This window comes from Python bivittatus, unplaced genomic scaffold, assembly GCF_059951505.1.
Source record: "Python bivittatus isolate LINGU-HERP-01145 unplaced genomic scaffold, Pbiv_v1 ctg000700_np1212, whole genome shotgun sequence".
NCBI lineage: Eukaryota > Metazoa > Chordata > Lepidosauria > Squamata > Pythonidae > Python > Python bivittatus.
This window is the reverse complement of record NW_028277098.1, coordinates 42,193,706-42,221,601: the sequence shown is the minus strand read 5'-3', so window position 1 is coordinate 42,221,601 and position 27,896 is coordinate 42,193,706. Positions and strand designations below refer to the sequence as shown.

The 27,896-nt window shown below is 37.9% G+C and overlaps 1 protein-coding gene across 1 annotated transcript in view; it reads right to left on the bottom strand.

The window, feature by feature from the left end:
- Positions 1–13,098: 13,098 nt before the first annotated feature.
- The window catches only part of PLPP3 (phospholipid phosphatase 3), an 80,526-nt gene continuing 65,728 nt past the window's right edge, over positions 13,099–27,896 (bottom strand). Inside the window, exons 5-6 of the mRNA XM_007430773.3 lie at positions 25,760–25,936; positions 13,099–15,826 (exon numbers count right to left, since the gene is read on the bottom strand). Coding sequence (XP_007430835.1) covers positions 15,704–15,826; positions 25,760–25,936 — 300 coding nt within the window. The 3' untranslated portion in view covers positions 13,099–15,703. The remainder of the gene's footprint in view (positions 15,827–25,759; positions 25,937–27,896) is intronic.

Below are 27,896 nucleotides of genomic sequence, written 5' to 3'. Positions count from 1 at the left end.
TACTTTTACCCACATGTGTGTGAATCAAGTTTTCTATTGTTTTCTACTTCATTTTGAGAACACGGCTTCTCCCAAGGCAATTGCAGATGTAAGTCTGTGATCTGTTAATACATCCTCAGGGCTGAGAGTTTAAAACAGGGAGCAAACTGAAAGTTGTGGCTCATTCTGTCCTATCAGGGATTGTACATTATGGATATGATAATTAACATAATCTATAGCTGACTTGGCATCCTCCTGGAGTGGAGGAACACAACACTCCACTTAGCACAGAGGATGGTAATGCTTGTTGGGGAAAATGGGCATGGTTGTCCAACATTTAAGAAGCCGATAGCTTGGGGAAAGTTCCGTGAAACAGAACCATAAAAAACTCTGTATGTAAAGAATTTCAGTGAACAATACAGAAATCATTGGGTTGAATTTACACTTACCGATAATTTCTTAGGTCTAACGCTGTGGTGAAATTGTTAAAAGTGGTAAAATTGATTAAGACCCTATCTGTGAACTGCATTTCTGACCCATATAGAGAATGGGCAAGACTGATGTAGCATTAGTCACTTCCTCATGAGATGGGCGGTGTCCAAATTTGAAATAAATAAATAAATGGACCATTTCTTCGTACTCTACTTATAACAGTTTGATGCGCATCATAAGGAGCTTGCCAAGAATCCTAATACCGTACAAAAAAAAGAACCAATTACCACCCTACAGGCACCCATACTTTGCCTTTCTCTGCAATGAAGAATCAATCTCCTTCAGAATGGAAGAAAATGGAGAAAATGCTGCCATATTTCACTTCTCCTTTTGTGACTGAGAAAGAAAAGATGGAATGAAGTTGGCTTCTCATAGGTACGTCATTATGTTGGTGAATTTGCAGGAGGAGTGATGAAGTGAGCTGCAGCTCATGCCTTTTAATAAAATTTGTTACTAGATTCCTGGGGTGTTGGTGAATAAATTGTTTTTCATTCTGTTTTGACTCTTCAATCCTGGCTCTTAGTATCAACATTTTTTATACAGGTTGATTGTTTCATTTGTGCCTTCAAGTCAGTCTTGACTCCCGACAGCTGCCTGGACTAGCCCTTGCAGTTTTCTTGGCAAATTTTCAGAAATGGTTTGCCATTGCCTTCTTCCCAGGATTGAGAGAGAAGGACTGGCTGAGGCCAGCCAGCTGACTGTGTGCCGAAGGCAGGGCTAGAACTCACAGTCTCCCGGTTTCTAGCCTCATGCCTTAACCACCATTCCAAACAGGCTCCCTAACTTTAATAATACTGACCAACAATTCACTCAAAATAGACATCTGGGTAACTCCCCTGTGAGTTATAGTGAATCAGCTATTTCTAGGTTATAAAGTTTTATAGTCAGCACCTGTTGAAATGTTGATCCCTGTTCTTCTTTTGGCCTATACAATTGGATAGCTGATGTCTGACCCATACCACTCAATTGTTCTCTTCTCCTTATGCCATGAAATATAAATTCCAGCTTATGTTCAAGCTGAGAGCCACACCTTGAGACATCCTCCAAAAAGTGGTGGAGTTAGAATAAAAACTTGATTTGACTACATTTAATTAAAAGTTTAATTTAAAAATTAATTAAAATGATTGTGATAGTTCCTCCCTACCAGTACATCAATACTTACAGTTTAATGATAATTTTTTGGAGGGGGAGGTAACTTTTGGGGTAAGGTGGGAGAAGGGGGCATATTCCACCTCAGGGGCTCAGATTGTGCCCTTTTTCTTAGTACCTGATTGCCCCTGATGCCTTCCCCACATTCCATACAGACAGATGATCTTCCAGCTGACATCAAGAATCCTAATCTTCCATGGGCTACACCACTAAAGCTTGCAAGCGACCCTTTTTCTTCTAACCCACCTCCCCACCCCACCCCCATGTTCCCACTACTGCAAAAGGTATTTTGACTCAGAGATTATACACTACCCATATGAAGGCTATACCAAGGTTTTTAATGTAATTTCTCCTCCTCCTGCAGGATACTGAAAATAACTACCATTTCTGGAGGGCAACAGGAAACAGTGCTTTCCTCAACTGTTATAAATATTACTTTCTTGCGTATATGTTTCCCAGTAATGGAAACAGAAGAAGAAATCTTCCCAGGCCTAACTTGATTGGCTTTTTTTTTTTTTTCCTGAAGTCAAGCTACACCCAGTTTCCTTTGGACTGATCTGATCTGTTTACAGAAGACTACAGTATAATCACCTTGATCCATATATCCATGCATGTGAAAAAGCCATTAAAAGAGGAAGAGTGTCATATGGCAAAAATAAACTGCCAAATCAGTGGAATTATCAAGATACATAGATAGATGATAGATAGATGATATAGTTAGACATAGATAGAGCTGTAGGTATAGACATAGATATAGATTCCATTTCATTGCTATTAATGAATTTCAGTTATCTTTTGCTTGATTAGGGGTTGTGATATGCATTAGAACAAATGATTCAAGTTTCTAATAGAATGTCAGTTTTGAGGACCTTTGAATGTAGTTTATAAATGATAACCCAGAACTGGTCCATAAACTGATCTCCCAGCTAGAAGAAAGAATTCAATCAGAAATTAATCAGTAATAGGAGTACAATAATGGAGAATGGAGAAAGAGCAAGAGTCACAGAATGTAATCACCAAATAAGCTTGGTGCCCATTTGAACCTTCATATTTAAACCAAAAGGGAAATATAGGTCTCTCTCAGTGTATGTGTACAGGCACAACTTTAATCTTATTTTTCTGATGTATAATTCGAAAGAGGTAGACTAAATCTATTAGAATATTGAGCCATTGGAACAATCTGTAATGCCTTAATTCAGATTTATCACGTTCCACTGATGTTTCCAAATCCAATGACCTCAGTAAAGTCCTTTGATTAGATCTTACTTGATAACAGTTTTATGGTTCTTGCTCTTAAACAATGGGCAAATGCACACAATGGCCTTAAGTCTCCTGTGCTGACACTAGCTAGAATTGAAGCTGGCTTAAGAAACTGCTTTCTGGATTCAAACTTTTACAATGATGCCAACCAGGTATTCTGTACAGAAGGTGGTTACCATGGTCTCTGATTGGTGGATTCCCCTGCTTCTTTACATCTTGGTCAATTACTTTCATTTCCATGGGTGGTCTTTGAGGACATGAGATTTCCATTTGTATAGAGTTGGAAGGGACTATTTCACCATTTTCTCCTTATTACTATGCTTGAGTAATTGGTAACCTCTTGTCAATTTCACCCTAGCCTTGGCTCATTTCAAAGAGATGACAATTTTGCAGAAATTGAGTACATTTGAATAGCTAAATAAACACACACATACAAATGAATTTAGTCTACATGGTCTTTATTTTATATTATGATTTTACAATGGTAGCATGTTATCATATTAATTGCTGTTTTTATCCTGTGTGTGTACTATATTTAGTTATAACCATAGGATAAATATATTTACTATGACCACTACCACAACATCTGTGTCTTGATGTGGTGCCTGATGGCATCACTATAGATATTTAGATAACTGCATTGGCTGGACACTGTAGAACAATAATGGCAACTCAAGGACAGCTTCTGCATAAAACATCCATTGATAAAATGATGCTGAACTCTTCCCAACTGTTATCCCCACCATGCCCTTTTGATATTTTCATACAGGCCTGCCAGCTAATTTGAACCAGCAGATATTCTCCTGGCTTGAAGGCAGGTAGAAGAGTCTAAGCATTAGTGGTCAAAAGATGTTGGGCAATATTAAGCTGTTTTTTTGTAGGAAAAAAATAGATGGAAGAAGTGATGGGAAAAAAGATAGAAGAGTTCCCCAGGTCATCAGGATCCATCATAAGGGAGGTGGAAGGGTGATTCCACAATAAACAACTTGTCTGAAAGCACTTTCTTTTACCAAAAAGCTAGAAATTAAAATGGAGATTAAAGCAGAAGTGTACACTCTGCACCCTAAGGACTACAAGTAGACCCAGTCCTTATTCATACCTCCCAACCCTCCTTCAGGTGGAGAATTGGCAGATGGGTGGGGAAAATTGTAGTGTAATCCATAAATTATAGGGCTATATGAACTACTAAGTAGATTGCTTAGGGATATGACTGAATCTCTTGCTTGAAGATTTGAGGTGCTGCATCATCTTGAGGGCTTGTGCAGCCATTTCAATGGCTTTCTTACATTGTCTAAGCACGTGTAACCCACTCATATAAGATACTTCTTCTGGGATTATCACTGATGTACTGTACTTTGACATTTTGACCAGCTTTGCCAAGCATCCTTTCAAAGGGTTCCTTCACCCAAAGTAAATTAGCCAATGGTCTGAGATTGCCCTTCAAAGTTCAAAAATCTCAGTTATCTCAGCATACCTGGCATAGCCCAGCCCACATTCTATTCTCGTCCTGTGTACTTTATGCTCTTCCCAAAATATCAAGCACGATCCCTGGGCCCAACAAGCTTTCCTTCTGTTAGACAACATTTAGTACATGTTTCTATACATGAAAAGATGGAAAAAAACCAGAGACTGACACTGTACATGTAGATACTGTATAATTATCAGATTAGGATTTATATTTAGGAACAATTCTAACTTCTCTAGTCCTGGAATAAAGATGCCAATATGTGACCAAACTGAGTAAAGATATTCTCATGGTCATAAAAATCCTTACACTTAAAGGGAAAAAAACCCCAGTAAAATATAGAATTATTCCTCTCTTATATTTACCTGTGATGTAATTTATTGTCAACCATGTTTCTGCAGAGTAAACATCACAACTAATGTTTGATCTCTGGTATCTCTGGATAAATTTCAAGCTCCCTGGAGTCCCATGTATTTTACATTACATGCAAAAGTCTTCAAGGAAACCAGGTAACAGTGAATTTTGTAAAGCCAGATTTTATAGGGACAGGAAGCCAAAATGGGGAGATATCTGCCTAGTAATGTTGATAATGCAAGAGAGATGGGGAGGAATGCCATCAGGGTTTATTAGAAATTGTGTCTTAACTAGTAAAGAACCTTTACTGGTTCTGACAAAGACAGCTCTCAAATGTTTCTAGAACAAATATCAAATCTTGGTGCTTTTAATCCAAAATGGTTTATCTTCTAAATAGGCTGGCCTAAAGTATATAATGTTCAGAACATAGACAAAAATCAAGTATTCCTTACATCATTTTAGATTATTTCAAGGAAAATCTATCCTTGTTACATTACAAATATTGCTAGATTTCTGAAATACTGTTCCTTTGTGATATTTGGAGCCCTTTTCATTTTTTCTCTATGTGCAGCTGTGCTTGTACTGATTTTTAATCACTCTTGCTTACTCTTTTCTGTTTTTCCACTGTTGAAATTTACATCCTATGCTTTCAGGAAAAATCTCAAGGCATATTAATGATAAGAGTGAAATTCAACATATTACACTATCTCAAAGGTCTACTCATTATGGATGAGTATTTACTACAGAGAGTGCAAATGTCTTCCATGTCTGTTACTGGAAATTGGATTTGGATATAATGTTATTGCTCTAATTAATCCGCTATATTCATTGGCACAACGAGGAATTAGAATCACTTGTGTGCTTATAGGCTTCTTTCAGATATACAGGAACATTAGACAGGGATCAGTGGCACAAGCATCGTGAATGCAAAAGGCAGACACTTTGGGGCTTGTAAGTGTAGGGGGCCTGACAGGATTACCCTTGCTGTTCACTCCATGCCCCACACCTTCCCCAAGTCTGACTGCATGGGGCAGTTGGCAGCAAACAGAGTTTTATGTATCATGTCTTACGACCATGTCTAGTGGTTGTCTGAATTTTTGTGGTTCAGACATATTCACCCAACTGTGGGCCTTTAGAGGAAGATAGGCATGGTGGGGAGGAAGAACAGAAAAACTGCCAACTGCCAGTGCTGTCACCTCTTCCTCTGCTGATGTGCATCACTGCAGCAATATGGAACTGAAGCCCATCAAGGCTTTCTTCTGTGGATCAATGGCATTTAGGTATTAAGGAAGTGCTCCATTTTGGAGCAGACATGAGTGTGCTGTCGACACCTCCTTAACTCAAGCACATCCCCTCCCCCTGCCCCAGGATTGCACAGCTACCGAGTGAGCCCAGGAAAAGATATGGCTTTTTAAAGGAGGTGCTGATAGGTGCAGTGTGTGCACCCACATCTCTGGCATCTTCTAGAGTGCTGTACATCCACATTAGAAACCACATAGTTAAAAATGAACATAGCATTAAAGATAATTCTGTTCACCTTTGGGTGTATTTTTTGGGTTACACCAAGAAAATAATTCCTAACAGATTACCTCCTTATATACAGATATTGTTTGGACTGAAATACTGAATAGTTTGTATTAAAATATTCCTATCCAAATGTTTAAATGTTTCTATTCAATCTTGTTGAATAAACATTAAATAAACATTTTAAACGTTCCTCTTCTGTATTTATACCGACTTCCAAATTATGTGTCAAGTATTTTGTTTTTATTTTTCTATAGTTTCTATGCTTTTTTAAAAGAAGTTTGGTCTTATGGTATTGTTGTTTTAATTTCATATTTAAATGAAATGTGATACCGGAAAAGGATAACTGGTTTTCCTTAATTTCTAAGGGGAGACATAGGCCTGGCAATATTTCAGCCAACTTACAAAATCAAAAACACTTTCTGAGTAAAGCACATATTGTTGATATTATTTTAAAAATAATAACTTTTTTTTTTTATTATTTTGTAGTATGAGCCGTTGGAGTCTTGGAGCAATACAAGTTGATGAAAAAGAAATGCCTAGAAACATTCAGATTCACATCCTTGATTAACATTATTGTTGGTTTCTCCTTTGTGAACATATGTTTTTGCTTACTAATTAGAATGATACACTGTCAAAAATAACACAAATATTTTGACAGCCTGTTGAGCTACTGACCGCTCTATGCTGCTTCATAGAAATATGAGTTCAAACATTCTGAAGTTTTCCAGTTTATTCTTTAAATCAATGTAATAGTTTCTAATTTGTTGTTGTTGAATGACATATTTATCAATCTTTCTGTAGCAGATACGACATGCTCTTGAAAATAATTCAAAATGAGGTAAATATGGATTTGGCCATAAAATCAGCTAAACAACAGTTGGAGTTTGGGTTTAAAAAAACAAATTGCTGAGGGATCTTGTTGCAGCTCTTGCTAAATAGCATCTTGATAAAGATGCTTTCTCAAATAACATGAAGAGCCATTTCAGTGAATTGCAATAGAGTTTACAGCAGTGTTGTGCAAACTTGGCCACTTTAAGATGAGTGGACTTCAGCTCCCAGAATTCCCCAGCCAGCATGGCTGGCTGGGGAATTCTGGGAGTTGAAATCCATTCATCTTAAAGTGGCCAAGTTTGGACAACACTGGTTTACAGTATGGTACAATTTACAGCGTGACCTTACACATGCCAATTTTGATTATGTTGGGCTATGACCATGTTATCCCCAACCAGGCAGCACATAAGGGTGCTGGTTCTGGATGATGGGAGTTGTAGTCCAACTTATCTGTATGGCTGAGGGTCTTGAACTTTAACTGGGAATAGTTCTCCAGGGCTCTGTGCAGAAACTGTTCCTTTGGATTTGATCCGTTTATCCACAGAGACTTAACATGCACACTTTCTGCCAGAAATGCATACGCTGCACTGTTGGATTATTTGCCCTTTCGGATGAAATGTCTGACTTTATCATTCCACAAGTTCAGCTATCAAAACTACACGGCTGTACAGGTTCGATAAGTCACCCTACGGACTTTTCCCTCTTTTCCCCCTTCCATCTTTTTTTGAGGGGGATGCATAGATCAGTGTTGTCCAAACTTGGCCACTTTAAGATGAGTGGACTTCAACATGCTGGCTGGGGAATTCTGGGAGTTGAAGTCCACTCATCTTAAAGTGGCCAAGTTTGGACAACACTGGCATAGATGTTTCAATGTACTGATCCCTCCCAGAAATGTCTATCCAGCCCCCCTTCCCTTTGCACAACCAAACCACTTGCTTGGAAAATGGGCTGCTGACAACATATGCTTAATGACAATCCATATGTTTTGTATGCAAAAGATAGCCAGTTCAGTCTTTGCATCTCCAAGTATGTCTGGGAAAGTTAACAGTCTGAAACTTTAGAAAGCTGTTGCTAATTAAGGTAGACAGTTCAAAATGAGATGAAGCAATGATATGACTGTATAAGATCGTTATTTATGTTCCCCATGATCCAGAAAGGAACAGAACCCATTTAAAATATTTACTTGTTTGCACAAAAAGAATTGTCCACCAAAGCCACTTGGAGACAGCTGTGTCATTTGCTATTTAGGCCTTAAGCAACTGCATCAAGAGGCAAGAGCTAAGATTGAGTCCATTTTGGAAAATCAAGATAAAAATCTGGTATTTTCCTGGTCTACACATGGCAAGTTTTGAGATATAGGCATAAAGAAGCAAGGCCCCACCCAAAAAAAATAACAACAGAAATCCTTACTGAGAGGCAAAACAATGTTTAAATCCAATTCTATAAGTTTGTATTTGTATTGTTCTATATATTGAAAATTAGAAAAGGTAAATATAAAGTAGTAAGTGTCACTATGAATCACCTGAGTGTTGTCCTAGTAATATAGATTAAATGTCAGATTATTGGGGAATCTCTGGCCCGTGAAGCCTTAAGTGAGGTCCCTCTCTGATGCTCCCCATAATTTAAGAGCTTCACTCCATCATTCAGCTCACAATCCCTGTTCTTCACTCTGGATTAACAGAAACCATTTTCTAAGATTTGAAATAGAAACTGGACTATCCTAGGGCTCTTCTTCTTGATAATGTTTGCATTTTAATAATCACTGTTTACTCTTTTATAATGATTGTTTTTATCCATTTGTTATTTTATTCGATTGCTATATGCTGCCCAGAGTTGCTTTGTGTGAGATGGGCACACATCATATAAATGTGATATATACATACATACACACATACATACATATCCTGCTAACCATGGGATGAAGATAACCTACTAACTATTCTTAAAGGACATATCCTCAGGATGTCACCTTCATCTTATTCCCAGCTCACAATGGAGGCAGCTTCCATTCATCTTTAGCTGTTCTGATCAGAGATATCTGTGAAATCCAGCAACTTTGTCAGAATGGCAAGTAACAGTGCCAACAGTGCAAACCACCTCCCTTCTATACACACATGCAAAATAACGGCACACATAAAAAAGGAGCAGAGCTTCCATCACAATGTCATGCTTAAAAGTATCGTTGCAGGATGTGAGCTGTTCCAAGTAAAGCTGCCTTTTGCAATTGACTGATGGTGATTTTGTCAATGTCGATGGTCTTCAAGTGGTGCTCCAGATGGTTTGGGATTGCACCCAAGGCACCCATTACTATTGATACTATCTTTGCTTTCTTTTGCCACAGTCATTCTACTTCTATTTGCAGGTCTTTGTATTTTGTGATGATGATGATGATGAAGATGATGAAGAAGATGATGATGATGGTTGCAGTGAGCCAGATGTTTAGACTGGATTTGGCATTTTTATCCACCTATCGAGTCCTTCCCAAGCACCTGGGATAGGCAGATGTTGTTTGATGGTGTTAAAGGTATCATCGCAGGATAAAAGCTGTTCCAAGTAAAGCTGCCTTTTGCAATTGACATTATTATTATTATTATTATTATTATTATTATTATTATTATTATTATTATTATTATTATTATTCTCCCATTTTACCTGTTCTATTTTTTTAAAATTACAATTACAACCAAGAGTTAATATGGATAACACCCCTTTTATGTATGTATGTGTGTATGTATATATCACATTTATATAGCTGCCCATCTCACACAAAGCAACTCTGGGTGGGATACAACAATTAAAGAAAACAACAAATGGATAGAAACTATCATTATAAAAAATTTAAAAAGTGATTATTAAAATGCAAATATTATCAAAACGTTTAAAAATTTAAAATTCTAAAATATACAAACCCCACAGAGTTTTTATCCCTTTTTTATTTCTAAGCTATCAAACTAATATCCTTCTTCTGTCCTTTTTTCCTTCTCTTAGGATTTTGACAGATGTTGGCCTTTGCTCTGCTGAACAGTCCAAAAGGGCATTGGAAGTCTTTAGCTTTTCTTTTACTCCTAAGCAACTACAACTGATGCATAGGATGTGACAATCCTGTTTGCAGAAGTAAACAATTTATGAAACTCTTTAATGATAATGGCATAATCCATCATTAGTGTGCAGCTCTGTCTCCAAGTAGATCTGCTGATTCTTGGGCAGCTTCCTTGATAAGTATTTACAGAGTATTTTAAAGTTCACCTGAATTTCCTTTGTTATTTGTAGTCTCCAGCTTTGGTCGTCATTCTCACTTCTTTTCAAGGTTATGGATAGAAAGGGAAATCAACAAGGAGTCATGTCATGGGAAAAGTAGGACTAGTTACTTCACAAATAGCTACATAAAAATACCAGCTCAATAAAAAGATCAGCTCCATGTGTCCTTGTGTCTAACAATTGAAGTCTGTGTTGGGAGTCATTAACAAGAGGATAAAAATATAACCAAGTCAATATTGCAATTCTTTACAGAAACCTATTGCATGGTCACACTACAATAAGGTGTATAGTTCTTCTTCCAAATGTCAAGAAGAAAATTAGAAAAAGGGCAGAAAAGGGCACTCAAAATGATCAAGGAAAGGAAGGCATATCATTTACAAAGTTTAGAGCATTTTAAGTTTGGGCATATAAATGGGAACATATACATGATTCAGCATAAAGAAAACTGTGTAAATGCTTTGATTGTGGTAGTCTGGAAGTCAGCATTGTAAGCAATGCAGAGGAAATGAACAATGTATGCATTAAAAGCAAGGAGAAGGCTAACTTGGCACAAGTAGAGATAAATTTTCTGTCCCCATTGGGAAATATTCAGATATGAAACATTTTCTCCACTATAAAGAACATGGCTGTCCTCTGATGTTATCAGACATTGCTATTACTACTACTACTAGTATTATTAGTTCCTCCAGCAGCATATTGTTTCATTAGCAGTGCTGCAATATAATATTCAGGTAATGCACAATTTGCCTTATGTGTAGCTGATGAAAGAAATGGCTGAATGACAGTGAAAAAGTAATGTGCAATTCTGTACAGCATGGTCACTGATATTTCCATGATGAAGGTAAGACTGGCTCAGCGGGGAATCCTCTGCTTTATTATTTCATTCCAGCAGTGTAACCTCATTGCTGTGATGGATACTGTAATGCTGAAAATTTATATATAAATTAGATTCCATCAGATTATTCAACCGTCTAAATCTATCGACAGACTATACTTCATAACATGGGTTATAGCTTCTTCTCAGTTTACTGTTTTATTAAGAAAATGTATGGATGAATGGAAATGAAGGCACCTAAGACTATAAAAAGAGTCCTGGTGTCTTATAAAAAGTCCTGTGTCAGGTTTCAAACAGTGGCTATTGAGAAGCTTTCAGGAAGATTAGCATCACAGCATGAAGCCAACTGTATCCAGCATTCTCAAACTGTGGGTCAGGGTTGTGAGCAATTTAGAGGGGAGTCATACTTTTCAAAATCTGATCATTTGGGAGCACTATCAAAATGTGCTCTGAGCTTTGCCCCTTTTTTGGCTGTGGAAACAAGTCCTGGGAAGATTGGAGCGAGCTTAGAGAGCACTCCTGCTTTGCCTGCATACGTGAAGTATGAATATTGTCAAAACTTCCCTCAGGATTTGCTCTTCACTTTGTTGTGCAAAGCAGGTGGCTGGGGTTCTGTGAAATATGGGATCCCCTGAAATATATACATTTTAATTGTAAAAGTAGTATATATGTTTTTCTTATCACACCTTATTCCCAATGAAATAATTGGCTTTATTCATGCAGGTGGGGCCAGGATTTCACACACATTTCATTTTAAATCATCATGGTATCATAAAGTTTGAGATCCTCTGAATTATTCATTTTTGAACTATTCTTCATCCCTTTAGGGAATTGGGAGAATTCTCTATATTGTCTGCTCCTCATCTTTCTGTTTCTTTCAGATTTCAATTCAAACCAGAGGTAGTTTTCAGTTTACAATTTTAAGACAGATTCTGCCACAAATCTAATATGTAAATTAAAGCCAAACCAAGCTTCCCAGGTGGCAAATTCTTTGGGGAAAAAATCTTTAGTATAATCCCACTATTTCAATGTTCTATTTTGTATGTTCAATCTATGGAGGTTGGACATACTGCGTTACGGTATTTGGATGATGGGAAATCATGACTTTGACATTTTCTTAGATGCCTGATTACTCGTAACACATAATATCTTAATATCTAGTTGTGTTTAGAACACTGGGTAAGTAGACATTTGAACAGAATTTAAGTGAGGAAGATTCAGAAAATCAGCAAGGTTCTGATGTTATTTGGGGCAGTTGTCACTGATTAGGGCTTAGTTTCCATTTGTCTCCCATATTTATGCACTCTAGTGCTCAATGCTCTTCTTTAAAAGTCCTTTTCTGTGTTGACCAAATGACAATTGCATGCTAAACTCTAATAATGATATCTAAATGAAATTTACTTTGATTTTGTTTCAGCTTATACAGAATACTATCTAGAATTGGTCAATGATTGTATGATTTCTATTTCAAATGTAATAGTACCCACCATCATTCCATTTGTTAATTTAAAATTGTATTGTCCAGATTGGACCCAGCCCTAATCAGTGACAACTGCCCCAAATAACCCTAACCCTGGACCCAATTCAATGTTTGGTTAGCACATACATATGATTTTAGATTTAGAATGGAAATCCCTGGATTTGACTTAATTTAATCCTCAGACATTGTTCATGAGTCACTCTGCTCCCCAAACTACTTTTAAAAATAATCACATATCCCTGCAGTGTGAAAATCTGTTCAGAATGTTAATCATATCATTCCATTCCCACCAGCTTACACAATTTGTCCTCCACATATTTTTTTTTTTTTCTCTAACAGCCACTCCATCTATTTCTCTCTCAAAGACACACAGGCACACACATCTCTAAATCTTTTTCTAATTTTTATTCAATACTTTTCTAAAACTTGAAAGTTTCCCCAAGGCTACTCATAATTCCCTCTTCTGTATAAAATACCATTTTTGCTACATAAATATTGTCACTCAAGCAAGACCACTAAAAATACAGAGAAAGGGGATGGGCAAAGTGGTAACTGTGTACAGAGCAGCTAGATTTGGGTAGTTTGTGCATGTATGTTTGATCTGGACACAGAATGATACGGAAATTTTGTCTTCCAAAAAATGGATTGATATGCAGTTATTCCAGGCAGAAGTAGGTTGCAAGGTGGGGGGGGCATGTTCCTTGGTAACAAGAAGAGCAACATGCTAACAGTATTGGAAAACGTCTAGTAGACAATAACTTTATTATACCTTTTCATTAACATTGAGACATAGATACCTTGACTTAAAAAAAAAAATCTTAACCAGTAATTGCATTTTTCAAATCCAAGATTGGTGTAAAGCAAGGGTGGAGAATCTGCAGCCCTAAGGCTTTAAGGGGCCCCCAGATTGATTTCATAGCTGCTCAATTCAGATCTCAGTAAGAATGATCCCCCCTCCCCTTTCCTGTCTGGCTGCAGGACTGAGAGGAAGGAAGAGATAAAGAAGTGGATTTCAGTAAGAAAGAAAGAAAAAGCAGAAATATTCTGCCAGAAAGAGACAGAATAGGGGAGCCTGTTCCATTTGGCTCTGGTGTGTCCCACTGGTTCATTCCACCATCATCATCTGTCCCTCTCTGCCTGCCAGGGCAAGTAGCACCTAAAAATGTAGCCCTTGACAGGGAAAAAAAAACTATTCTCCTAAGAAATTGTTATTCTCTCTATAAAGCACATTTATACAGCAATATTTTTGCAAATACCAACTTTAATTCTGTACTCTACAAAAAGTCTTGCATATTCTTCTTTTTACAAAAAAAAAGGGAGAAAGAAACATTACAAAAATACAGACAATTTAATACAATTTTATATAATTGTATTTAGTTGTTATTTTCATTAAAATATTGCTACCAAAGAACTACAATATTTTAATCGACTATAAAAATTAAGTCAATGCTTTCCTTTCAAGCAGCAACATGTAAATAAACACAGGTCAAAACACAGTTTATAATCATAGTGGATATATCTAACATTGTTTGGAAATAATATTTTACATAGTTAATTTGTAATGTTTTATACATTATTTATATAATATTTATATATTTATATATATTTATATAAAAAAACATAGCTTGCTAGAATTGAAATGATAGGACGGATTTTGCATGGCAAAGATGTGCAAAGGCCAGTCTGCTTAGTTAGCCTGTTCAGTTTACTTCTTAAAACAAATTTAAAACATCTGTCTTTCAGAATTCCCTCTAAAAGGCTAGAAATTAGGTCAGCTCTCATTCATCTCCTTGCTTGCCCTTGGTTTTCTTCAGAGCTGCATTCAGCCAATTAGCTAATGCAGGCTTTTCCAACCTGGTGCCCTCAATGCATGTCCTACAATTCCTTCCATCCCATCCGGCTATGCTAATCATAATGGGCATTGCAGTCCAGCTCACTTCAAGAGCAGCAAAATGGAGGAAACGGGTCTAATGAATAGCTACAAATCATTTGTTTTCTTCAGGCCATGGGAATTCAAGAAGAACTTTAACTAAATATCAGGATAAGACAGCCCTGCCCAGCAGTCCGTCACATACCTGGAGGATTAATGTGCTGAGTTTCAACCCCAGACCTCATAGTGCTAACGTACATCAACAAGACTGTCCATACAAAGTATTTTTTTAGGAATAGTGACTGTTCAAAATACAGTTCCACCATTAGTGGTAGTGAAGGGGAAGATTTACTGGACCACTGAGTACTGCACAGTATTATGGACAATACCTATTAAAGATATTGGGATTCTGTATACCTCGAATGTCCTATATTTGATTAATCCTATCTATTCTCCAATTTTTAGAGATGTCTCACTTGTGAGAGCAAATACTGAATGAATCTTACAATCAGGGGAACCAGTTTAGTTCTGTTTACCAAGTCAATTTGTTTATGTCTCATCAGATATAAAGCGGTATTATTGTTCAGTGGGATGTACAATAGAGAAAAATATTTTCTAATATTTTACAGGGCATGCTTCATCTAAACCAAAATAAGTCACAGTATGGAATGGAAAGAACCCAAAATATATAGATATATAAAAGATTATCCTTAAAAAGTGACCACAATCGATGTCAGTGCTTATTTCTTGTTCATAGTGCTATAATTTAGTTAGTGAGGGTTTGTCTCTCTACACCCCTGTCCCATTTTCTTAACAGGAAATTACAAATCTTCATAGGAAGGAAGGATGGAAAGGGGAAAGAAAACAGAGATGGCCAGTTTCCTAACAATTATTTAGTGTTCATTAAAGTATGAACAATTTAGCATTCACTACAACATGAACACTCAGCCAATTGCACATTTAGAATTCCTGCATGTTCGACTTGTTTTGTGATTGTTGCCTCTGACTTAGTTGAACAACATCCATTTTATGCAAATGTTGTAAAGAGTAAAAAGGCCACAGAGTAAGACCTTACGGTCAGGCAAAAGTCTCTCCCTACATTCTACTGTCAGATGAGATTGAGAGCAGCAGGTAGTTGCTGTCAGCAGTCATTTTGCAAAAACAAAACAAAACAAAAAATAAAAATAAAAAGAAGTCAAATGTCTACACCATGTTGTGATGGTTATTCCTGTCAATGATGTCCACAGGTGATAATATCTCCCTCCGGATTGGAGGAGGCTGCAACACCTTTGTTTTCTGCTTGAAGAGGTCTGAGACATAAAACACCTGTAATAAAAATAAATAAGTTTAAAATGACTGTTTAGAAGCTTTATTCCTACCCCATTTTCCTTAGTCAAGTCTCTCATTCATAAAGTGATGATAATGCAAAAGATTCCCCAGCCTGACGCTTTCCAGTTGTGTGAAATGAGCCTTGTTAGAGGAGGCTAAAACAGCAGTTCAGAAATCACAGTCCCCATCTATGTTGGAGAATTGAATTTGTCTAACATAGAACAAGCTTGATCTCACAACACACTCACATAGAGAGGGAGAGGGAGAGGGAGAGGGAGAGGGAGAGGGAGAGGGAGAGGGAGAGGGAGAATGTACTTTGGCAACTGAATTCAACATTGCTCCCTTATCTATGAGAACTTCCCTTTATTTTGGGAAAGGGATGGCCCAATTTATTGATTTATTTTAATCATCACATAAAACCATACAGTTGCACTTCTTCTGGTAATCCACACTGTGCTATAAAAATTTCCTTAAGAGTCAGTTGTCTGCAATTATTAGTCAGGAACTTGTCTGATGTTTCCTCACTTTCCCCTCCCTCTCCTTCCTTTTCTTTACTGTCCTTTCCTCTCTATTAATATATTAACACTTACTCAGGATGACTGTTTAGTATTTATGGGATAGAGTTAAGAGAGATTCCCAGCTACTTTTCCCTGAAATAGCCAATGATGTAAGCACTGTTACGGATGTGAAAAAGTCTTCATTCAACCATTCACAGAGGCAGCCACACAATGAAAAATCCCTGAGAGGAAACTTTAACATCCTCCTTTAATACAACAGTTGAACATCTTATCAGCCTAACATAATGGGCGTGCTTTTTCTCTTGGAACATATTATTCTGAGGCCAGAAAGGAAGAGATCCAGACAGCGCCTGGCTCTGCGAACAGCAGAATAAAGTTAGTATCTCTTAAACAGTGAGATCCCAGTTATCAAAATCCTAGTTATATAGATGCATGCATACACTTATTTATGCAGTTCTACTTTCAGTTTACAGAATTTGTGTGATATTGCTCATCAAGCATTGTGAGGTTAATAAGGGATCAGAAGCTAAAATCAGAGAAATGACAATGACATTATACTAAAGATAATAAAAGATGGCAAATAAGATTGACTGGGGTGTAATAAGAGAGGAAGAGTCAGTTTTGTTCAGATTATATAACCCCTTGCAGGAGTAGGTCCAACCTCTGCCATCCTTACTGTGCCAGCAAAGTATCATTCAATGGCTTTCCAGAGTGGGAAATCACAAAACACTCGATAGTTTTAAGAAATTATTCATTTTATGGATGCAAATGTTCAATTCAGACTTCTAATTGTCTTACAATGTTTCTGCATGTAAATATTGCACTGAAGCATAGTTACTTCACTAAGGAATTGAAACTTTGTTGAGAAAAAGAGATAATACAAGCAGAAACCATAGGTCGATTGTAAGATCTTTTTGAGTGAATAGCAATTCTGGAGTTCTTTTTTCCTCATTGTCAGCATACAACTCATTTGTTTTAAATAAAGTCAGATTAAAGATGAATGGGCATTCCAGATGTTTTTTCTTTCGCTTTTGAGAAACGAGTTTGCTCATAGTATCCTAAATGCTAGTAATGACAGCATGAGCAAGATCAGTGGCAGGAAAACTTCCTGTAAGAAAAGGATCTATTAATTACTCACCGTCGAACAAAAGGGTCTGGCTAAATTCTGCTGAAATCAAAGCACTTATGTAATCATGACCACACCGGTCTACTTACTTTCATTAGACTGTACACTATACAGCATTTATACAGATATATCCTGCCATTCATTCAAGTTGCTTTTGCTAGAGAACTGTGATAGATCTGCATTCTATTTCCTCCTAAAGTTGTTAGAGCATGAACTGAAGTTAATGTAGGGATCTATTCAAAGGATAAGCAACTCTCACTAACAATTGGTAACTTCTAAAGAGAACCATGGCTCTATATAATCAATGAGGCCATGTGCTCTTCCTTGTGCTATTTATTTCTTTGGGGTGTTGGTATATTTTGTTTTCTCTGGATTTGTAATTATAAAGTGTAAATTTCAACTGAATCATTACAAAACTGTATGTATTTATATTTACATTCAGTATCAATTACTGCTATAGGGTTAGGGTTTGTTTATATTTTTGGAGTAGAGGGCTGGACACCTTCTAGAACTTCATTCAATCTCAACTATATCCACATTCTATGTGGCAGGAGCAAGTGATGGTCATACAGTGTAAATAGCAGACAGGGAGATTAGATTCAATCTGGCTCAAATTTTATAAACGAGCATATTATGGATGGAACATCATCTTGGCTTTCTTAGCCTTTGCTCTGCAATTCATGGCTTGCATGGCTTTAAATTAGATACTGGGTAGCAATAGCATTAATTCTCTTTTAAACTGTATTTTGTTTTAGTGAAGACTTGAGGTTGGGCAGACCCATACCGAAATCATAAAACATGATCTTTCAAGGTTGGAGAAGTATTACACCCAATGCATGCTTTGTATGCTGAGTGCAAAAAACATAAGATAAATCCACAAAGTATTTTGGTTTGGACTTCCATTTCCTGTGGAAGGTGCTCTCCACCCATAAAAAATGTGCTATACAAAGTCATTTGAAATAATCAATAGATATTAAAAAAAACTTTCATTGGATCAAGAATACTTAAGGGAACATCTGAAAATAGACTAAGATGGAAAGGGAAATGGATTCAGATTCCTGTCCTCCCACATTTTGTAACTACATGATTATTGGTGCGTGCTAAAACTGAATCTAAAATGTATTTTAAATTTAGCAAATCTTAATATATTTATGCTACAGAGAATTCAAGAATGTTTCATCTGCTGGAAAGTCTTGAAATACAAATTTTATATTTGTTTTTGTTTTTCAGCCAGGGAAATCAATCAAACATTACGTATAGCTTTGTTAACACCTGAAGCTCCATGTAATGCTAGATAAATCTAAAAGCTTTTGAATACCATTGAAACAAATTCAAATGCTAGGACATCACAACCTTCTTGTGGAAAAATATTATACAATAGCAAGTAATAAATCACTAGACCCATATTCTTTTTGGTAGCTTAGCAATATGTCTGGATGTAACTGATTGATTGATTATGTGCCATCAAGTTGTTTTCGACTCCTAGCAACCATATGGATAGATTTTCTCCATGATGATCTGTCCCTAACCTGTTCTTTCAGGTCTCCCAACAGTACACTCATTGCCACTGTAATTGAATCTATCCACCTTGCTGCTGGCCATTCTCTTCTTTTTCCTTTCACCGTTCCCAGCATTAAAGCCTTGTAATTATCAAATCAAAATTCTTCTGGATTCTGACTTTTCAGTGAAAAGACACTATAGTGCTTATTGCCTCATAGCTCCTACTAGTACAGGCAGTCCCAGGGTTAAGAATGTCCAAGTTACAGACAACTCATACTTACAAATGGGCTGCCTGTTACTAAAACTGGCGGATGGCATTCTCCTTCCTGGAGCTGATGAACCGCTGAAGCCATGCAATGTTTTCATGAATCGATGAAGCTGCACGTTTTTAATATAAACTCTGTTTTCAGCGGTTCATGAAAACATTGTGCAGCTTCAGTGGTTCGTCAGCTCCAGGAAGGAGAACATCATCCACCAGTTGTAGTAACAGGCAGCCCGTTCGTAAGTATGAGTTCCGACTTACATATAAATTCAAGTTAAAGACAGGCTTAGGAACAGAACTCGTTCTTAACCTGGGACTGTCTGTAAAGTGGTTAAACAAGCCAAGAGCTCACCAACAAACTGTTTATATTCATATCAGGATTCCTGACTTGTTGCTCCAAAACATGCTAGAAATCTTCAGAAGATAAGCCAAGAATTTCAATCTGGATGCAAATTTTAGCGTTTGTTTGCTGGTGATTTTTTGGGTTAGTTTAGCAAAAGCAGCTAAATAAAGACCAATCAGATGAGCATAGTGAAGCAAGGCACTACAACACAAACAATAGCCCAGAATTCCTAAGATGATGGAATCATCAATGAAAGGTCCAGTTCAGGGTATGGATCTGATTCTCTACGTAGCTGAACAACCACAAAAAATCCTTTATGAATGAGGCAAAAGTTCTTTTCCATCAAACCCAGCCTATCACAAAGTAATCCCACGTATCTGGATGACACCAGGTTGCCAATGCCCAACATTGGCAATGAGACAATTAATAATGTTGGATTTTATTTTATTGACTGACTTGGAAAATTAGAGAAAGGGTTCTTGAGTTCACAAATCTTTTTCTCCAAAACATTTTGTGTATCCGTTTCAGACTGAGAGTAGGATGAGAGGAGAAGAGAAAAAGAGGGCAAGCAAGAAGTAGTCTGACTGCACAGACCTTTAGCAACAGGAGGGGAAACAGCAGAAGATAACCAGTTCTGTATCAAGGTCTCACTTTCAGAGACCAGCCTCTCCTAGCCACTATTATACAGAAGCTAAAGTAGACCAAGAGTAGAGTCACAATTTGGAAACAGAGAAATCAATTTAAGATGTAAATATATAAACATACAGTGAAGGAAATAATAGCCAGTCTTATAAACATTGTTCTTGCCATGACTGAATGACTGACATATTTTGCCATGAAATCACGGGAGGCCCTAGAATATTGCTGACCATCCCTCAGTTTCCTTTTCTTTGGTCATGCCTGTTGTTGCAAGACTGGGCAAATGGTGAAAAATGCTTTCTCCATATCCTGGCTCAGGCCTGATGCATACAGAAGAGGAGCAGGCAGGGTAAAAATGCTTGGGGTGAAAAAGGAAGAATCAGACATGTGCTTGACACTGAGCAGACAGCTGTTTCCTTCGGCCTTTACCTCGTCACAGGAAAGTCAATGCAAAGCAGCCAAATGCCTACCCTCTTCTGTCTCAGTAAACCAGGCCATCTGTTAACTACTCAGGAAAAGTGTGTTGGATTTGTAACTTGTCATTACACAGGAAACAGTGAAATTGTGTATCTCTTCTTTTGTCTGCCTAAAGTTTTTCACTTCTGTGCAATGAGATCATCAGTAATTCGATACACCTTGAATTCTATGCCTCATCTGGAGCAACGAAGCAAAACTATGAAAAAATTAAACAATTTGCTACCTTTTCGTGCTATCCCAAATCTACAGCCTACAATGATACTGATAAGGGTTTTTAGGACTCCATTCCCCATCTAGGGGACAACTCGGTATCTGTTAAGTACAGGATTACAACAAACCTTAGTTACAAATTCCAGGTTCCTAAATGCAAAATGGTGGTTCTTCAGCTTTTAGTAACACAATAAACCCCAGAGGTGAAAGAGTTAACGTGATGTGGATGGGATGGGGAGGATAATGATCCACACACTTGGATTTCTTGATTTAGTGTCTCATATGAACACATCCTAAGGGCTTGTTCAATTAAAAATAAATAAATAAATGAAAAAGCCTGAATTCAGTTCAATGACACATACAGTGCTATCAATTACAAGCATCATGCAAATGCTTACACAGTTGCATTCCCTCATAAATAACTATGGAAAAAGGGGATCGAGTCCTTTCTGGACTGTTGTCTCTGTGAGGAAACTGAATATTTAAAGAGTTTTGATAATTTCAGGGAGCTAGAAGCTGAGCTATACGAAGAGTGGTGGAAAGACTAGGAAAGAAAGGATTAGGTTTGATAGGGAAAAAACTGAGGAAAGATATGATACATTTTTCAAATACTTGAAAGGATGCCACATGAAAGTCAGTATCTCTTTTTCTTTATTCCTGAGTCCAGGGCATGGAGTAATGGATTTAGCAGCAGGAAGTTAGATTTCAATTGTTGTGTGGGGTGGGGGAACTTTCTTAACAGTAAGTGCAGTTCAACAGCGGAACTAATTACCCAGAGAAGTGGTGGGCTTTTTTTATTGAATGTGTTCAAGCTGACCTAGACAGACATCTGTCTTGGATGTTTTATTTGGATTCACAGCCTAAATAGCTACTTCATTAGCCTTCTTATTTCCTGTCAAAAGTAGCTAAAGGAAGAAACAAACACCAAACAAGTTTCATTCAGCAAAGTTGCTCTGCCTACATAAAGCTCTCCATGAACATTGTGCTACCTGGTCACATTCCGAAAAGTGAATTACTCAAGAACAAGTCGCCCACTAACCAACAAGTTATTAGTGCACCTGGGCACAGCACTTTGTCACAACACCTTTCACCATCCTAAAATGAGCCAAAAAACAGAGCATCCCCATCGATACATACAGTTTTCTTCCGGGTCCAATTCAAGGTGTTGGTTATCACCTTTAAAGCCCTACGTGGCATGGGACCGGGTTACCAGAAGGACTGTCTCACCCCCATTATATTCACCCGTCCCAGCTGGTCAGGCAGAGACGGTATGCTGAGGACCTCGTCGATAAAAGAATAGTGACTGGCGGGGTCCAGAAAGAGAGCCTTCTCTCCTGTGGCCCCCACCCTCTCCCCCCAGAGGTGAGGCAGGCCCCAACTCTCTTGTGCTTCCGGAAAGCCATCCAGACCTGGCTCTGCTAACTGGCGGGGGGGAGGGGGGGAAGGGGCAACCAACCCTGGGGGTGGCTAGCACCTTGAAGAAGCTCCCATATGTTAACATCTTGCTGATCATCAACATCTTGAAAGATATTATTATTTGTGTATGTGTTTGGTTTTATTCTATTTTTACTGTATTTTTATATTGTTTTTATTGTATTTTTATTTTAATTAATATTTATTGTTGTTTTATTGTGAACCACCCAGAGTCACTTTTTCATGAGATGGGCGGTATCTAAATTTGAAATATAAATAAATAAATAAAATAAAAATAGTACCTGTACTTCCAAACCAAGCAATAACTCAAGTTTCTTACTATCAATTTTCTGATGCAACTTATACACAAAATGGTTTGGGCATTTCCCTCAAGCTCTAAAATTTTCTGCTTAAATTTGTAATCCTGCTGTTAAAAATCACAAAATGCTGACAATGGGTTGGGTAACACTGACACCACTGGGGGCAGGGTGGGGGGAGAGACAGAAAACGTTCAGCAGCCTTCAAAAGTATTCAGTCTTTTAGGAAAGAAGAAGAAAAAAAAGAGCTGCTGTAATCATTTATGGACTCACATAGGTGAACTATGGCATGGGGCCAGGTTATTTGAGGGACTGCCTCTCCCCTATTACATCTGCCCATAGTAAGCTCCAGCAGGACAGGTATGCCATGGGTGCCATCTGCTAGGGAGCTACGCTTGGCAGGACCCAGGAGACGGGCCTTCTTTGCCATGGTGCCTACCTTCTGGAATATCCTTCCCCCCGAACTGAGGCTGGCTCCATCTCTGTTGATTTTCCAGAAGTCCCTCAAAACCTGGTTATGCCATCAGGCCTGGGGACCCCAGGGTATTGAGGTGGCTCTGTTGTTGACATCTGCTGCCCTGTCTTAGCCTTTAATCACAATTTTTAATTTTTTTCTGGATAATAATTGTTTTTTATAGATAGCCTGTTTGGTCTAGTGGTTAAGGCTAGAAAGTAGGAGACTTTGAATTCTAGTCCCGCCTTAGGCATGAAAGCCGGCTGGGTGGCTTTGGGCCAGTCACTCTCTCTCAGCCCCCGACGTCAGGCTCGGGCGATAAGCCAGTCAGTCAATTCCTGTCACAACTGATGGGTCAACATTTGGTTGATCCAGAAAAAAAAAAAGCAGACCCTGCACCTGCAGGAAAAACTCTAGGAAGAAAAAAGAAATAATTGTTTTTTATATGTTACTGTTTTATATTCTTTATTGTGTGTTACCCAGAGTCACTTTTTCATGAGATGGGTAGCCATATAATGAATGAATAAATAAATAAAATAAACTATGCTGGTAATATGCCCAGTTTGGCACACACTCAAAGAGAGCTTTTTTTCATACACTAAACATACCAAACCTCGTTCTTTAGAGGAAATACATAAAACAGCTGTTTCACATGAGTTTCAGCATTGTACGTATTACACCTGAAAGGTTAGAGGTCACTTGGCATTTATCTTTCTATTTTCCCAGCATTATATAGAGAAATTCCACATTTGTTTTCTTGGCTTAAGGGTGTCCTTCCCCTTCTTGCTCGGTTTTACAAATGCCAACATAATCCAGTCTACTGACAGGTAAACCTCCTCCCTTTCCCCTACCCCATCCTGACTGCTAATGTGTTCATCTAATAAAATGACATTTTCCCCAACCCTCAGAAAATTGTGTATTGTTTTTCAGTCTGTGCCAAAGTTCTGAGCCTCTTTCGCTTCCACATACATAACTGCTGCTTGATAGGGTCCAGATGTTTCTCTCCCCCTGCAATCATGAGCTTCTAAGCCTTGGGACACTGTCCCTTACCCCAAATTTAGTTGGCAGCAGTGTCAATCGGGGTATCTAGTATGAAACCTGCCTGTCTCCCTTCTGGATGTCTCCCTTCTGGATATATATTCCACACATTGTGATGGAGATGAAACCCTTATACATGGTGCTTGAATACTGGCTTTTGTTTTATACGTCATATTGCAATTGGTGGTTGCTCTAAGATAAATGGAATCTTATCACAATCTCTACCATGGAATGGGCCACAATTTCCTGGCATATTGCAGTGCCAGTGTTCCAGATATCAATGTCCTGTAACCACAGATATCCAGTAGAAGACATAATAACAAATTGACATTGGATGTGTCATGATGCAAGTACATCATTTGCATAATGACATCCTGATGCATGCAACATCACTTGCCCCCCTTTGCTTCTCAGCTGACACTCAAGACTGTAACAAGTGTATTAAAATCCTATAAACTTTTTCTATTCTTATGGTAACAAATTCTATACTTTACAATGGCTGATGTACATGCAAACTTATCCCACATTAAAGTTAATGCATAACATTTAGTCCAGACAAAACAAAAATCCAATTTTACTACTTAATCACTTTAAACTATGCAGTCTACCATATTTTTAGCATTTCAGCAAATTTAAGTAAACAGATTGCCAACAACTAATCAGCACTCTGTGAGAATGTGAATCCAAGGTTTTCAGATTGTTTAGAGGAGGGCTGCATTACCCGGGGTTCTGGCTCACATTAAGCTCCCCAAAGCCTTGAGGGTGGCTCTGAGGCCTTCCAAAAGTTGCAACTGAATTATAATTTTAAAGTAATGTAGATTCATAGGAAACAATTATGTTAATTGTATTTAATTAATGCAGTTAAATTTAATTTAAACTAAATAGGTTTCATATTTTAAAAATGTATCCCTGATTTAGAGAAAAGCAGTATTACAGAAGCCAATTTTGAAAGACTTCACCTTTGAGATCACTTCACAATGGTGGCATACATTTATAAGTATGTAAACAACTTGCAACCTAAGTGTCAAAAGGAACATCTTTTCCTACACAGTGTGCCAAAATGCTAAGGTCATGTGCTGTAACTTTCTTCCAGGTACCAACACGATCAGAGATAAGAAAGGTGATATCTGGAAGAGGAAAAAATCCTCCCCAAGAACATATGCCAAAAGCTAACTTTATTATTATTAAAATACGTTTAATGTCCCAGGCCTTTTAGCTTTGTGTATTTATCTTTGAAATATTTTAAGAAATTTTGTTGGTCACTTCCTTGTTTGCAGATTTTAATCCATTCAGTTTTTAAGTGTTATTACTGTTTGATATATTTTACTGCTTAAATTGGTAGTGTTTTACTGAGGTTCTCAGATGTAGTGTAGTATAACAATCTTCTACGTACGCAAACAAACCAAGCAGTGTCTCCCTTCTGGATATATATTCCACACCCTGTGATGGAGATGAAACCCTTATACATGGTGCTTGAATACTGGCTTTTGTTTTATATGCCATATTACAACTGGTGGTTGCACTAAGATAAATGGAGTCCTATCACAATCTCTACCATGGAATGGAGTACAATTTTTTAACATATAACACAGGTATTTACTGAAATAATAAACTGGTAATATAGAAGACTTACTATACAATAAGCCACCAGGGCTCCTTGTGTAAAGCCTGCCAGTACATCTGTGGGGTGATGTTTGTGGTCGGACACACGAGAAAGTCCTGTGTAAAATGCCATCATGATCAATGTGAACTGCAGCAAGGGGCGCAGTAGGCGGGCTCCTCTCCAAGTAAATCTGGCTTGCAGGTACAGCTGTAATGGCAAAGAAAGGAACAGAAAAGCACAATGATACTGCCCTCAAAGCAAATGACACCATCCATCTTCTCGAATATGAAGCTTCCAAAATCCTGACTCAGTGCTATGCTAATGATGGTGGAAAAACCAACTTCTGGGCAGCCCTCTTCAACTTACCCAGTTCTCCCTGTACAGAAGCTAGTACCTGATATTGGAGCACCAATTTCATCTTGCTACTTCTGTCATCCACCAGACCTATTGCCTCTGGGTATATAATACCACAACTCCCATTAAAGCTAGCAAGCATAAGATTGGGGAAAGCTGATACAGATGAACAAAATACAACATTTTTTCCATGTTCTGTCTGAAGGTATCTATGCCACTGAGTATCACATCATATGCCAGAGAACTCTATAACTCAGGGGGTTCTCAGTTCTGGTCATGTTAGCTATGGTTGTTGGGAACTGTAGTCAGCAACATCTGGAAGATGAGAGGTTTCTCCATTCTTGATGAAGGTTAATTACTCTTTTTTTGGGGGGGGGAGAAATTACTGTTCAGGGCCACCCTGAAATATATACTTCATCCCTCTCCAGTTTGGATTAACAATCTGAACCTTCAAAGGAAGTATAGCAAATTCTTCTGTCTTTCCTGGATCAATACTAATAAATTTCACTGGGTAACTTTGAGTCTGATTCTTACTATTACAAGAAGACTGTCTTACTATCCACTTTTTCCAGGTTATAATATTTTCTTTTTGTCATTTTTCCTCTTACACTAAATATCTCACACTTAAGAGTTTCTTCATAAGAAAGGTGGTCTAATCCCTTTTTCTTATTTCCTTTGCTTCCCTTTTTCTGTGCTCTGTATAGACCTACAAAGCCCTTTCAAAATGGGTTGTTGGATATCTGCAGAGGACTTAAAATGCTTCCACTATGTAGTGTCTAACATTGTGAACCCAGCTGTTTGATTTTCAGCCCTTTTCTTGTTTTGCCTGAAATTCAAGTTCTATTTAGCTGCTTTATGAATTCAGCGTTAAGGCTTCTTGAACATAACATTGAGAGTGAAAAATGACATTCTTGCTACAGAAGTGGAACAGAAACACATACATATGTACATACATACACTCAGATGAAAACTAAGGGTGTGACCTGAGATGAAGTAGCTGAATACGAGGTCAAATGGGCACTTGTCCCCGGCTTGCCCCTCCCCACTTATCCTGATCCGGTTTCCTCTCAAAAGCTAAAGGCACAGCCTATTTCTCAGGTTCCTGTGGGAACTAGGGAGGCCAAAAAGGAAAGAGGCTGCAGGAAACGCATAGACGTCTACTCACAAATCAAAGGAGCTGGTAGCTGACCCAACCCAAAAGTCAGGGTGTGGAGAATACAGGCCTGACTGAATACTTCATCAACTACTGCCTTCCTGTGCATGTGAAGTTAACACAGGGCAAGGAATGGGATGCGACAAGGTCACAGAGATGTCCTGTGTAGGATCTATGCATGTAATATTGATAGGAGGAGGAGCTGAAGCAGTAGAACTATTTTGTTATGCCTACAAGAGTACACAAAAAAGCCTCCTGCATATTGCTGAACAGAGAGCTTAATATTAACAAGAAAATATTCAACAAGGATTTCTGATTCCCTAAACATGACATATAATCAGATTTTTGGCCAGGACATAATTACTGAACTACTCAGGCTCAGAGTAAATCTTGCTTTTTGGACTTGCTTTTTGTGACTAGGGAGCCCTTGCCTGAAACCTAAGGACATGTGCTGAAACCCAGCCTCTCAAAGCCTTCCTTAGAAGCATGCTCATCCGATAACAATTCTCTGTGTTCTGTGGGTAAAATCTAACTCATATCCAGTACTGATCAAAGTATCTGTGGCTCAATGCAGTGGGTATAATCCTTTTGGTGGGGGGAGTGCAATTTAAAACCTTCCCACCCAAGTCCATCTCCTAGATCAGTGTTTCTCAACCTTGG